This window comes from Salmo salar, chromosome ssa20, assembly GCF_905237065.1.
Source record: "Salmo salar chromosome ssa20, Ssal_v3.1, whole genome shotgun sequence".
NCBI lineage: Eukaryota > Metazoa > Chordata > Actinopteri > Salmoniformes > Salmonidae > Salmo > Salmo salar.
The window spans coordinates 38,556,978-38,572,652 of record NC_059461.1 but is presented as its reverse complement, the minus strand read 5'-3'; the positions used below and the strand labels follow the sequence as shown (position 1 = coordinate 38,572,652).

The following is a 15,675-nucleotide window of genomic DNA, read 5'->3' as shown; positions in this document are numbered from 1 at the left end:
AGTGATTATTGCCTTATTTCACTGTAGAGCCTCTAGCCCTGCTCAATATGCCTTAACCAACCATTTAGTTTCACCTCCCACATATGCGGTGACATCACCTGGTTTAAACGTCTCTAGAGAAAATATATCTCTCATTACTCAATGCCTAGGTTTACCTCCAATGTACTCACATCCTACCATACCTTTGTCTGTACATTATGCCTTGAATCTATTCTATCGTGCCCAGAAACCTGCTCCTTTTACTCTCTGTTCCGAACGTAGTAGACGACCAGTTCTGATAGCCTTTAGCCGTACCCTTAATTCTCTGTTCCTCTGGTGATGTAGAGGTTAACCCAGGCCCTGCAGTGCCTAGCTCCACTCCTACTCCCCAGGTGCTCTCATTTGTTGACTTCTGTAACCGTAAAAGCCTTGGTTTCATGCATGTTAACATTAGGGAGCTTCCTCCCTAAGTTTGTTTTATTCACTGCTTTAGCACACTCTGCCAACCAGGATGTCCTAGCTGTGTCTGAATCCTGGCCACCAAAAAGACCACCAAAAACCCTGAAATTTCCATCCCTAACTATAACATTTTCCGACAAGATAGAACTGCCAAAAGGGGTGGTGTTTCAATCTACTTGAGAGAGCCTGCAGAGTTCTGTCTTACTATCCAGGTCTGTACCCAAACAATTCGAGCTTCTACTTTTAAAAATGCACCTTTCCAGAAACAAGTCTCTCACCGTTGCCGCTTGCTCTAGACCACCCTTTGCCCCCAGCTGGGCCCTGGACACTATATGTGAATTGATTGCCCCCCATCTATCTTCAGAGCTCGTGCTGCTAGGTGGCCTAAACTGGGACATGCTTAACACCCCGGCCATCCTACAATCTAAGCTTGATGCCCTCAATCTCACACAAATTATCAATGAACCCACCAGGTACACCCCCAAATCCGTAAACACGGGCACCCTCATAGATATCATCCTAACCAACTTGCCCTCAAAATACACCTTTGCTGTTTTCAACCAAGATCTTAGTGATCACTGCCTCATTGCCTGTGTCTGTAATGGGTTTGTGGTCAAACAACCACCCCTCATCACTGTCAAACGCTCCCTAAAACACTTCAGCGAGCAGGCCCGTCTATTCGACCTGGCCCGGGTATCCTGGAAGGATATTGACCTCATCATTACATGGAAATGTAATCCCGTCAGTAGAGGATGCCTGGGTATTCTTTAAAAGTGCCTTCCTCACATCTTAAATAAGCATGCCCCATTCAAAAAATGTAGAACCAGGAACAGATATAGACCATGATTCTCTCCAGACCTGACTGCCCTTGACCAGCACAAAAACATCTTGTGGCATTCTGCAATAGCATCGAATAGCCCCCGTGATATGCAACTTTTCAGGGAAGTTAGGAACCAATATACACAGGCAGTTAGGAAAGCTAAGGCTAGCTTTTTCAAGCAGAAATTTTCATCCTGTAGCACAAACTCCAAAAAGTTCTGGGACACTGTAAAGTCCATGGAGAACAAGAGCACCTCCTCCCAGCTGCCCACTGCACTGAGGCTAGGAAACACTGTCATCACCGATAAATCCATGATAATTTAGAATGTCATACGCATTTTTCTACAGCTGGCCATGCTTTCCACCTGGCTACCCCTACCCCGATCAACAGCCCTCCACTCCTCACAGCAACTCGCCCAAGCCTCCCTCCATTATTCCTTCACCCAAATCCAGATAGCTGATGTGCTGAAAGAGCGGCAAAATCTGGACCCCTACAAATCAGCCAGGGCTAGACAATCTGGACCCTCTTTCTAAAATGATCTGCCGAAATTGTTGCAACCCCTATCACTAGCCTGTTCAACCTCTTTTGTATCGTCTGAGATTCACAAAGATTGGAAAGCTGCTGCCGTCATCCCCCTCTTCAAAGGGGGAGACATCCTAGACCCAAACTGCTACAGACTTATATCTATCCTACCCTGCCTTTCTTAGGTCTTCGAAAGCCAAGTTAACAAAGATCACCGACCATTTCGAATCCCACCACACCTTTTCCGCTATGCAATCTGGTTTCAAAGCTGGTCATGAGTACACCTCAGCCACGTTCAAGGTCCTAAACGATATCATAACCGCCATCGATAAGAGACTTTACTGTGCAGCTGTATTCATCAACCTAGCCAAGGCTTTCGACTCTGTCAATCACCACATTCTTATCGGCAGACTTAACAGCCTTGGTTTCTCAAATGATTGCCTCGCCTGGTTCACCAACTACTTCTCTGATAGAGTTCAGTGTGTCAAATCGGAGGGCCTGTTGTCCAGACTTCTGGCAGTTTCTATGGGGGTGCCACAGGGTTCAATTCTCGGACTGACTCTTTTCTCTCTATACATCAATGATGTCGCTCTTGCTGCTGGTGATTCTCTGATCCACCTCTACGCATACGACACCATTCTGTATACTTCTGGCCCTTCTTTGGACACTATGTTAACTAACCTCCAGATGAGCTTCAATGCCATACAACTCTCCTTCCGTGGCCTCCAACTGCTCTTAAATGCAAGTAAACTAAATGCATGCACTTCAACCGATGGCTGCCCGTCCGCCCGTCCAGCATCACTACTCTGGACGGTTCTGACTTAGAATATGTGGACAACTACAGATACCTAGGTGTCTGGTTAGACTGTAAACTCTCCTTCCAGACTCACATTAAGCATCTCCAATCCAAAATTAAATCTGGAATCGGCTTCCTATTTCGCAACAAAGCATCCTTGAGCACGCGCTCCAGCAGGTATATCTCACTGGTCACCCCCAAAGCCAACTCCTCCGTTGGCCGCCTTTCCTTCCAGTTCTCTGCTGCCAATGACCGGAATGAATGCCAAAAATTGCTGGAGTCTCATACCTCCCTCACTAACTTTAAGCAACAGCTTTCAGAGCATCTCACAGATCACTGCACCTGTACATAGCCCATCCAACTACCTCATCCCCATACTTTATTTATTTATCTTGCTCCTTTGCACCCCAACTTGTACATATATATATATATATATTCTGCACATCTACCATTCCAGTGTTTAAATACTTTATTGTAATTACTTTGCCACCATGGCCTATTTATTGCCTTACCTCCCTTATCCTACCTCATTTGCACATACTGTTTATATACCTTTTCTACTGTACTATTGACTGTACGTTTGTTTATTTCATGTATAACTCTGTTTTGTGGTATGTGTCAAACTGCATTGCTTTATCTTGGCCAGGTCGCCGTTGCAAATGAGAACTTGTTCTCAACTAGCCTACCTGGTTAAATAAAGTTGAAATAAAAAAAATACAAAATAAAAAGTAAGCAGTTGATGTGATTTCGCTATTCCGTTGTGCCAATTCTTTTAGCATTCTGGTAATAGAGGCCCGATGTGCTTTTCTTGTGTTTTTAGCAGCCCCTTGTGTGCTATGCTGGTAATACCTTAAATCCTGGTTTGAGGGAAGGCCTGTTGGACTTGGGCGGTATCCAGATTTGTCAATTAATTGATCTGGAATTGATTCTGGAAAATAAATGTTCAGTTTGTCGTGTGCACATACCGCTGCAAGATTTTATCCAAAGAGTGTTATACTAGCTTTCTAGTCTGTGTTTTATAAATGTGCAATAATCATAAAACACAATTTATATAAGGAATTGGCAACTCGTTCTCATTCTGAGAAATAAGGTAAGCCACTTGATTTCAACATCTGAACAAATTGAACATGCTGTTAAAAGTTGGAGACGGACAGAAGGGTGTGTTCGTAACAGTTCAACTGTTCTACCATGTTAGCTAGCAGATCCAAGTTGGCTAAACTTGAAATATAAAAACTAGCTGGCTACTCACTAGCATGTGGTGCTTGATAGATTGTTTAAGAGACCTGTGTTCATTTTCAATAATGCCTGCTACAAGAAGTTTGTCAATAGTGAATGTATATTATGCATGGTTCTGGATAAATTTGTAGCATAAAGGGCATTTTTATAGACCAACTTGAAAGCCAGATTAGTGTGAATTGCAAAAAAGCAGGTTGTGGAAGAAGGTTTATATTCAGCCTTGGTATAATTTCACAAACTCTGAATTCATTATATTATCGCTGACTGTTTGAAATGCTGTGTATTTGACCTTTTACGCCCTATTGAGTCAATTTCCACAGCCCCACGGAAATCTAATTACACAATAACAAAAATCCCCATTAAAAATCTGTCTGTTTAAGCGATCGATTTAAGTTATCGATTTTGGCCTTCCACATCTGCGGTGAAAGGTGGCAGAGCTACAGTGGTGTGTCAGACCATGAGACAAAACTGCTCTTCTCACAAAAACGTCTGAAACGGTTTGGCCTATAAACTATGGCCCCTATATGGAACGTACATGTTACTTGTTTTGCTCTCGGATGCCCACAAGACTCGCCTGAAGGTAGCCTGGTACCTGTTAAATATGGAAGTAGTGCCTAAAAGGGGTCAAATATGTGTCCATTAAAAAAAAGAAAATCCTGATCTTATATCTCTCAGAAATAGGACAGACACTTTAAAATAAACTTCCTGTGTTTTTAGGATATTGCCCTGCTGAAAGGTGAATTAATATCCCAGTGTCTGGTGAAAAGCAGACTGAACAATGTTTTCCTCTAGGATTTTGACAGTGGTTAGCACTATTCTGTTTATTTTTTATCCTGGAAAAACTCACCAGTCCTTAATGATTACAAGCATTCCCATAACTTGATGCAGCCACCACTATCCTTGAAAATATGGAGAGCGATACTCAGTTATGTGTTGTATTTGCCCCAAACATGACACTTTGTGTTCAGGACAAAAATTGCTTTGCCATATTTTTTGCAGTACTACTTTAGTCCCATGTTGCAAACAGGATGCATGTTTTGGAATATTTTATTATGTACAGGCTTCCTTTTCACTCTGTTAGTATTGTGGAGTAACTACAATGTTGTTGATCCATCCTCAGTTTTCTCCTATCACAGCCGTTGAATTTTAACTGTTTTAAAGTCACCATTGGCCTCATGGTGAAATCCCTTAAGAAGGATGCCTGCATCTTTGTGGTGACTGGATGGTATATCAATACACCCAAAGTGTAATTAATAACTTCACCATGCTTAAAGGGATATTCAATGTCTGCTTTTTTTATCTACCAATAGGTGCCCTTTGCGACGCATTGAGAAACATCCCTGGTCTTTGTGGTTTAATCTGTGTTTGAAATTCACTGCTCAACTGGGGGACATCACAGATAATTGTATGTTTGGGGTACAGAGATGAGGTAGTCATTAAAAAATAATGTTAAACACTATTATTGCACACAGTGACTTGTTAAGCAAATTTTTACTCCTCAATTTAGGCTTGCCATAACAAAGGGGTTGAATACTTATTGACACATTTTTAATTCATTTGTTAAAAAAAATCTAAAAACATAATTCCACTTTGACATTATGGGGTATTGTGTTTAGGCCAGTGACCAAAACATCTCAGTTGAATCAATTTTAAATTCAGGGTGTGAATATATTCTGAAGGCACTGTAAATGATCCTCAGGGGGACCATCTTAAAACAATTCCATATACTAGCTGACCCCCCCAGCTTAGACTCTAGAGGTAGATGTACAACAAGCTTCTTTAGATATATGGCCCAAAAATCGAGATACATATTTTGAACCCCCATGATTTTTAGGCCATATCGCCCAGCCCTAGTGTGTGTGTGTGTGTGTGTGTGTGTGTGTGTGTGTGTATATATATATTTTTAATCCCCATGATTTTTAGGCCATATCGCCCAGCCCTAGTGTGTGTGTGTGTGTGTGTGTGTTTCCACATGTAAGTGTATTGGCCTGTAGCAGTAATTAGCTGTCTAACCAATGTGATGAATATGATGAACTCTGCTTAAATCAGCTGCTTGGTTCTGCTCCCATAACCCCATTAGTCTGGAGATCTCCCTCTCTCATTTTGACAAACTCATTGACCTAATTCAAGGATGGATGCCATCTTGATCAGCGGGGGGGGGGGGGGATCTCTGAACCCCACCCAATCCCTGCCCTGTGTACCCACTGTATCATCTCAGATGAAACTAATGATGATCTCCAAACACAGATGAAACGTTTCATTAATATGATTAGTCAGAGGTAGCATATTTACAGATGCTGTTGATTCAAGCAGTCAATAACATAGCCTTGTGTTGTCTACTAATATAATGGAATTGAATAGAATGGACACCAGCTAGACCTGTGAATCATTGGTGGGCTGACCTGCCAGATGGTGTGTTGTGGCTGCCTACCTGGTGACGGTCAAATACCACTCCCTGTGGGGGATCACTTAGACAGCCAGCATTATCAGGCTACTCCCATGTCAACAAAGAGCTCTAGGGGAAATATTCCCTTCTCTCTAGTAGTGGGCAATTTCTCTCAATCATCCATCAATAAAGGGTAGTTATTTACATGTAATGGGAGCCATTTCACCGGAATAGGGTTCTGAAAGGGTTTTGATAAGATCAGCTGTCTGCGTTTAGCTGGAGAGACGAAACCTAAAGTATCTGCAGACCTATTCAGATGGCTCAGTTCCCTATTCTAGTAACCGCTCTTAGGCAAGTCATCCACGCATTTAGTAGGCCCACTCTTTGCCTCCATGTGTTTGTGTGAGATAAGAAAAGTGATACTGTATAATGTCAGATGCTTACAGCGTTGAGACAATGTTAGCTATCCATTTATAGCCTGTCCATGAGAGAATATCCTTAACCTCAACGTCAATATTTACAGGAATTGCCTACAGGCAGGAGATTTGACCACAGTATTTACAGGCAGGTGAATCGAACACAGTATTTCTCTCTCTTCTCCTCCTCCTCCTCAGTATCTGTCGATAGCAGCGCTGGGCTAGTGCAGCGCTGGGCTAGTGAGATGTTTGTCTTGGTTTTTGTTTGATGTGTGTGTGATGGCTGAGGCTTTTACACAGCCTCAGCGGAGGGCTGAGCGATGCTAGATGACGCATGTCAAGTGATATTAAACGTGAGCGCCCCTCCTCCATTCCATCCTTCCTCCTGTTCCTGGCTTTGTCCGGTGTGGTTAGTGTGAAGAATGACACTTGTCATCTCTGTTTGGGGGTAAAAGATGTCATGTCTGATGTATTACCCCTGACATGGTACTGGTTCAGCGCTGCACGGCCCACTCTGGGCTACACAGCTAGACAAAGGCAGGTTCAGGAAGGACAAAGACGAGCTCAAATAACACCCTATCCTGAACATATTCCCCAGTGGCTTTGGTCGAAAGTAGTGTACTGTATAGGGAATAGGGAGTCATTTGATTAACAGGGCTCAGTGTAGGTCTATGTGAAGTCGCCTAAATGCAAAGGTAAGACGGCGTAGTGATACGCGTGTCTCGCACCGTATGTGCGGTCACATGCCTTTGTGATTCGTATGGGAGAAATTCAGCCCCTGGAGCAGTGAGGGAATTAGTTTATAGGATGTTGTGTTTCTGTGTCCTCTCTGTAGCCTTCTTTGTCCTTTGAATGAGGAATTGTGTATCGGTTACTACTTGAAACCAGGTCATTCATAAATGGATATTAATTGTGTGACTGCAAACCAAGAGATGATATGAGTAATGTTTGAGTAGTGTGGGAGTTTGAGAGGTGTAGTCTTATTGATTTGGGCTCTCAGGACAGTAAGCAGGAAACGCACTACTACAGTGAATGCAAAATGCCAAACAAAGATATTGGGGTTCGTGAGGTTGTCTTCCAAGCTGCCCAAAAGAAAATATGTTTTATATTTTCCAAGCTGCCGTTATCTGTTTCATTTTTCTCTCTGCGTGACGGGACGAGGGGGTGACGTGCTTGTGCGCACGTGTATGTGTGTTCCAAGGTATCCCCACTCCTTCTCTCACCCATGCATTCTGGATTGGGGTGGCAGGTAGCCTAGTGGTTAGAGCGTTGGGCCAGTAACCGAAAGGTTGCAAGATCGAATCCCCGAGCTGACAAGGTAAAAATCTGTTGTTCTGCCCCTGAACAAGGCAGTTAACCCACTGTTCCTAGGCTGTCATTGTAAATAACAATTTGTTCTTAACTGACTTGCCTAGTTAAATAAAGGTAAAATAATTTTTTAAAAATGATTTTGTTAGTTGTTAAATGTATGTGTGTGCTTTTAGCCATTGTTATCTTGGACTGTGGGCTGCTTGTGTGTGTGGAGTGTTGGTAAATCAGAATGGGAACACTGTAGTTGCTGGTAAATTACCTGGGTGACTCCAGGGAGGGAGGGGTTAAGTCCGAACTGGCAGGGCTACTTTACACAAACTGTGGCTGGCTGGAGCAGAAAGGGGAAGAGCTCAGAGGAACTCTGGCTCACGGCCAAATCCCTCCCTCCCTCACACTTTGCTACAGCTGAGTGCTTCCTGTGTGTTTGTGAACACAGTGCTGGAATGCTGCTTCCCCCTAGTCTAAGGCCGTTATATGTGTGTGTCTGGAGTGCTGCCTCTTGTCTGGTGAGTGACGTCAGCACACACAAAGCAGGTCAGCTTAGGGCTAGGCAGCACTGAGTGAGTGTTGGGGGGAGGGGGAGAAAGGAAGAGGGGCTGTGTTTTTGGGAGTAGGAAGCATACTTTAGTAGTCAGGTAGGTGTGTGTGGGTGTTTGGTTTTACTATCCTTGTAGGGTTTAGGGACATTTCTTTTGGTCCCCACAAGGATAGTAAAACAAAATGTGTGTGTGTGTGTGTGCGCGCGCACGCTGGGGGGAGTCTAGCATGTCAGTTGACTTTCCAACGGAATGGGAGGGGCAAAGGGAAGGTTACTTCCTGACTAGTCGCCCATAACACACACACACACTCTTTTTACTTCCCCTCTGATTCTCTGTTCGAAGGTGTGTGAGAAGCACATTCAGATTTCCCTTGGCCATCATCATCAAAACCCAACCATGATTTTCATGTTTTTTTTGTGCTTGGATTTGTACCAGTCTCGTGACATTGTAGATGTTTAGGTCTAGTCTCATGTGTCCCCATGTCACTGTCTGTAATCCCCTTCCTGATGTAGAGGCTTGTCCTTACAAACACACTTAGCCTAAGCTTTAAAGAGCTGACAATGGCTTTTCAATGGATCCTCAGTACATTCATCTTCACACACACACACACACACACACACACACACACACACACACACACACACACACACCAACCACTTGTGTTCATCTTCAGCCAAGAGACTCTTGAGGGACTTCTCTTGGTACTTACACATGCTAATTTCCATACATCTCTAATTTCCCTCCTAACTCTTCACATGGTTGTGATGGATGTATAGACCGAGAGACCAAATCAGGCATGCGGTTTCAAAGAGGCTTGCTAAAACCCCGCTGTCCAAATAATTCAGTTGAATGTCTCACGGCTAGTCAGACAGCCATCCTCTGCCAAGCTCCAGAATCACTCAACAGGCCAGTGAAACAGACTGGGTCTGACTGTCCAATCCAACAAAATTAGACTCCATTTTGTAAGTGATAGTTTGGAAATTGCAAGTCATTCCTGATGGATCTCGTGGCGGCTTCACCCGGCTAGATCAGAGTCGACTGTCATTTAAGTAGCCGCAGGATGACACCTCCAATCTCACACACACACACACTCCATCCTGATGATTAATATGCACATTTGCCGTCAAATTCACATGTAGAAGTAATGGAATTGAAATTGATAGAATGTAAAAAATCAAAAAAGGGTTTATTTTCTAGGCTACAGCTGGCTCTGGTTGGTGTGACTGCTCCTGTGGAAGACAAGGCCTTTGATCTTTCAGAGGTCATAGCACAAACATGGCCACCCTTGCTGCTCAGCTGTGCTATTCCAGCTTGACCCTCACCTAGACCTCACACACACTACAACACTCCTAAAGCAGCGTCCCTTGTGTAAATGTATTGATCAGTGTTTATGGTCTCTGTATGAGGGCTTCCTTATAGGACCCCTGTCATTCTTCTGGCTCTCTCTCACATGGGAATACATCACAGGAGGTTGCTGGCACCTTAATTGGGGCTCGTGGTAATGACTGGAGCGGAATCAGTGGAATAGTATCAAATATATCAGACATGGTTTCCAGGTGTTTGATGCCATTCCATTTGCTCCGTTCCGGCCATTATTATGAGCCGTCCTCCCCTCAGCAGCCTCCTCTGGAATACACAAGCTCCTCTTATTCCCCCTCCACTCCCAGTAAGACCGAGGTGTACACCCACACCCTAAAACCTCTCTGACTCTTTCCTTCTCAGATTTCCTCTGGAGTTACACAGCCAGCCCTTCGGAGGTTGTTTTAGACAATGACATCACTAATATAGGCCTATGGGCTGAACAGATTGCTCACTCACTTTTCAAAGGGTTCTTAGTTCCACCCAGACCTCCAAGTGTCCATCCCATATAGCGCCCTGTTCCCTATCTAGTGCACCACTTTTGATCAGGGCCCATAGGGATATTCATCCCATCTCTGTGGTTCCACCCCACCCTCTCTCCTCTCCTGCAATAGAGCACCATTCTTCACATGCTAGTCAGATCTCCTCTCAGCTCCTCTGACTCTGGCCATATGGAATTCCAAACGAGCCCTTCTTTAGATCTACTGGAGGACTCCTCTGACTAGGATCCATTCCCCTTCTACTGCGGTCTTCTACTGAGCTGAAATGGACCTTGGCTCTGGCTTGCTTTGGTACAGAGCTGGATTGAGCTGTTCCCTGTCTGTCTGTTGCTCATGTGGTAATGTGATTAAATGTCAAGCTAAAACCTCACTTCTCTTGTCCTCTCTCTATCCTCGTTTATATAGGCCTACATCTTTCTTTCTTTCTTTCACACACAGGCCTTTTATTATTTGGACAAATCTGCCGTCTCTCCTCCGTCCTCTCTCCTCCGTCCTCTCTGCTCCGTCCTCTCTGCTCTGTCCTCTCTCCTCCGTCTCTCTAAGTGGTTGAGGAGAGTGTTAATTCATTAGTAGGCAACAGAAGACGGTCCTCCCCTCCTCGATAGTCTCCGTTAGATGAGGAAGCACAAGCGTATCCTTTCTGAATCTTTTGAGGAAGAGTTTTGAAATCTGCCACACCCCATTTGAACCAGCTATTGTTTTCTTCGAAGGAGAAAAGCATGCAAATTTTTAAACGATACGCTACTTATTTAAACAAAATGTATTACATAACTACCAGCAAAATAGTTTTTATCACCTTTATACTTTTATATTTATCACCTTTATACTTTTAGATTTGGATTCCACCCTGTTAAAGTCATTGGCATGATGCGGCGCGATTGGAGGAGAGTCTCATTTCGTACAAGCATATTTTCTACCACTTTCCCTCTCCTCTCGTCGATTACCTTTGACCTTTTTTTAAAAGGAGGCCAGAGAAGACCGGAGGAAAGGACACAGGAGTTGAGAAAATCCAATTGAGGAAAAAACACACACACACACACACACACACGACTGTGTCATATTAGATTTAAAGTGACATTCACTCAAACCAATTCTGCAAATAATGTTAATGATCCACCCGCCCCTGTGGCTGAATTTTCTCCATTGACTTGGAATCTTAATTTGATTGAGCATCACACATATTTTTCCCCAATCTAATTTATCCTAGTGGATGGTTGCACACTGAGAGCTTTGTGCTTAGGCAAGCAGCCTTCCAGCCTCGACTAGCTCTCTTAATGTGGGAATGCTCAACCCAATTTTATTATAAGACCCATATATAAAGGCTACATTCTTGCTCCTGTGGGTCTGCATTGGTTAATTTTGGAGGGGCTGTGGCCTCTCCTTCTCCCTGAAATGAGAGCAGGGGTTTGGTATTTTGGGGGCCCCATGTTGTTGAATGTGAGGAAGGAGGGCTTGTAGCTGGTCAAGAGAGCTTGCTGGTTTATCACCACTCATATGGTTTCCAAAGCAGAGAGGGAGTATCTGGGCTAGTGCTTTGATGTGGGCCCCCAAGTGTATGGGTGGTCTGGGGGCCATGGTGCGTTTACACACACACTCTCTACTGCTTGCGTTCTCTCGCTCTCTCGCTCTGTTTCTCTCTCGAAGCCAAGTGCGATTTCACCAGAGCGGCCATGAGGGTGTTTCTAGGGCAACCTCACACAAGCCTTGTTCTAAAAATGTCTGCAATGGTTCCTTTGAAAACCTGCCCTGGCCTCTCCAACACACAGCAGCCCTTAGCTGCACTTTGGGAGGGGGCTGAGGGGGGCAGAGGAGGGGAACACAGTCTAATAGCTAGCACATGAGATACTGAAGATTTCATACCAACCAGCAGTCGGGAAGAAGAGGGAGAGAAGGCTGTGTGAATAGTTATATTCCTGTGCTCAGCGATGAGCTAAATTAAAAGTGCATTTTTCACGTGGGACTAGTTTGTGGTGGCCAAACCGATGTACAGGAGAGAAAGAAGAGTTCATTACTGACCCATCTGTCAAACAGAGAGGGAGAGAACTAAGATGGATGGAGAAAGGGAAGGAAAAGGAGGGAGGGCCCACTAAAGAGCCCAGGCAGCGGTCTTAATGTGATAGACCTTGGTGTTTATGTTATGGAATTTATCTGCTTGTAAGAGATTGGCATAGGTTTTGTATTTTTTCAAACTTTTTGTTAGACTTTTTATTCCTATTCACCCTGTTGTGGATTTCTGGTCTGCTAAAGATAAATTGCAGTAGGTGTTACTTTTCCAAAGGGGTGTATCAGAGCTGCCAAGTTGTCTTTGAGCCACATGTTTCTGATGTTCTGTTATTCAACTCGTTGGACTGGGAAAGGCTGGAGAACACACACTGAACCTGTTTTTGACACACACACACACACACACACACACACACACACACACACACACACACACACACACACACACACACACAGGCCCCATGTCGAGGAGCTGTGGCAGCTTACATATCCCTGTTAATACACGCCTGAAATCACAGCACCCACAGATCTTTGATAAGTGGATTTATACATGCATGTCTCCACTTGGCCCCGATACGTTTTCATCTTTAACTCTCTAACTCTCTCCTCAGCACATAAATTAATTAATAACACACTCTCTCCCTGGCTCCTCCCCAATATTAATAAATGCATGATCTCACGCTGGCTGTGTCTCTTTCATATGCTCATCAGTGTGTGTTATAGACTGGCACTTGCAGCCCCGCCCTCCTCATGCATACTCATAGACGCATAATAACCCCTCCCCCCGCCTCTGGAAACGCAGGGCTCAGGAGATCAAACACTATTCAAATGAGCCGGCTCTGATTCACTCTAACACACAGTATCTGTCTTGCTATCATTGCTGACCCAACCTGCTTTCTCTGTTTCCGTTGATTTTATTTCCGTGCCACAGGACTTCGCTCTGTATTCAATGTGGCCATAATTTGATGTTAGGGGTATATGGAATATATCTTTGCACCTCTTTCATAAGGTTTATGAAGGTCTACCATTACACATGGCATGCCTTTATTTGAGAGGACATAGCTTTGCAATGAATTGTTTGATTTAATAAACTTCTCCCATGCCTGATGTTTTTGTGTATGTTGTTTAAAGGTTTTAGAGGTTTGGGCTTCGATGTCCTCAGTTATGTGTGATGTTTTGTGTGATGTCCCAATCAGAATGGGCTAGAAATGTAAATCCTCTTGTTTCTTTCTCTCCCTCTATATCCTCCCTCCCTCTTTCTCTCCCTCTATATCCTCCCTCCCTCTTTCTCTCCCTCTATATCCTCCCTCCCTCTTTCTCTCCCTCTATATCCTCCCTCCCTCTTTCTCTCCCTCTATATCCTCCCTCCCTCTTTCTCTCCCTCTATATCCTCCCTCCCTCTTTCTCTCCCTCTATATCCTCCCTCCCTCTTTCTCTTCCTCTATATCCTCCCTCCCTCTTTCTCTCCCTCTATATCCTCCCTCCCTCTTTCTCTCCCTCTATATCCTCCCTCCCTCTTTCTCTCCCTCCTCTTTCTCTCCCTCTATATCCTCCCTCTCTCCTCTTTCTCTCCCTCTATATCCTCCCTCCCTCCCTCCCTCCTCTTTCTCTCCCTCTATATCCTCCCTCTCTCCTCTTTCTCTCCCTCTATATCCTCCCTCCCTCCCTCCTCTTTCTCTCCCTCTATATCTTCCCTCCCTCCTCTTTCTCGCCCTCTATATCCTCCCTCTCTCCTCTTTCTCGCCCTCTATATCCTCCCTCTTTCCACTTTCTCTCCCTCTATACCCTCCCTCCCTCCCTCCCTCCTCCCTCCCTCCCTCCCTCCCTCCCTCCCTCCCTCCCTCCCTCCCTCCCTCCCTCCCTCCCTCCACTTTCTCTCCCTTTATATCCTCCCTCGCTCCTCTTTCTCTCCCTCTATATCCTCTTTCTCTCCCTCTATCCTCCCTCCCTCATTCTCTCCCTCTATATCCGCCCTCCCTCCTCTTTCTCTCCCTCTTTCACTTTTATTTTATAGTCGATGCCACATTGAAGGCTTGTACAATAAAGGCTCGTTAAAACTCACTCTTTTTTTTCTTCCCAGGGTTTCATCTGAGTGGTACAGTAACAGACCCGGCCACGTCCTCTCAGCCTGAGATAATCTGCAGCGTGAGTGTCAGCTTCGACCGCTGTAAGATCACCGCGGTAACCTGTAGCTGCGGCAACAAGGACATCTTCTACTGCGCCCACGTTGTAGCGCTGGCCCTGTACCGCGTACGGAAGCCCGACCAGGTCAAACTGCACCTGCCCATATCAGAGACGCTGTTCCAGATGAGCCGAGATCAGCTGCAGAAGTTTGTCCAGTATCTGATATCAGTGCATCATACGGAGGTGTTGCCCACCGCACAGAAACTGGCTGATGAGATACTGTCAACTAACTCCGAGATCAACCAGGTCCACGGTGTGTGTGTGTGTGTGTGTGTGTGTGTGTGTGTGTGTGTGTGTGTGTGTGTGTGTGTGCGCACGTACGTAGGCCCCACTGAGGACATTGATTGTGAGCTAAAGGTAAAGGCAGATCAATGCTGCTCGTTAGTCTGATGCTGCCTGCAAACGAAACACTCTGTCCACCTCTAATCAACACTATAGACCTGGCTTTTATTTACTTTAGAGAGGAGGTCGAGAGAGGGATATAATCAAATTGTATTTGTCACATGCTTGGTGAACTTGGTTACTTACGGGCCTTTCCCAACAATGCAGAGAGAAAGAAAATAGAAATATGACTCCTCTCTCAGGTTTCCCCAGCTCCACAAGTTACCTGAAGTAGATATAATAGTTTTGAGTTATTTCATTAAATGAATAAATCGTGTCTCTGTGTGCAGAGCCCCTGATCCCACGGCAGGGACCAGTATGGATGATGAGACTGTTTTACTAACTTCTCTCTGTCTGTGCAGGGGCCCCGGACCCCACAGCAGGAGCCAGTGTAGATGATGAGAACTGTTGGCACTTGGATGAGGAGCAGGTCCAGGAGCAGGTGAAACTCTTCCTCTCTCAGGGAGGATACCACGGCTCTGGGAAACAACTCAACCTGCTGTTCAGCAAGGTAACCCCCCCCCCCCCCCCCTCCTTTAGACACTGAATCTTTTCAGTCTGGTACAGAGTACTCTCCTCCTTACAGCTTCTCTGTGTACAACTTTAAAACAACTAGTATTACTAACAGAAGAGGCTGAAACACAACTCCTTTCATATACAAACTCAATAACATCAAAATGTTGCATGCATTTCTACCAGGGTTTCTGTTGTTAGTCTGAAGGACCATTACCATGGCAGTTGGCATGTACATTAAACAGTGCCATTGTTGAGGTTTTGATGTTTTTA

At 44.8% G+C, this 15,675-nt stretch overlaps 1 protein-coding gene across 1 annotated transcript in view; it reads left to right on the top strand.

Moving 5' to 3' along the window:
• LOC106562823 (zinc finger SWIM domain-containing protein 6) overlaps positions 1 to 15,675 on the top strand; it is a 105,753-nt gene that overhangs the window by 26,276 nt on the left and 63,802 nt on the right. The window contains exons 2-3 of the mRNA XM_045703293.1: positions 14,405 to 14,761; positions 15,252 to 15,400. Coding sequence (XP_045559249.1) covers positions 14,405 to 14,761; positions 15,252 to 15,400 — 506 coding nt within the window. The remainder of the gene's footprint in view (positions 1 to 14,404; positions 14,762 to 15,251; positions 15,401 to 15,675) is intronic.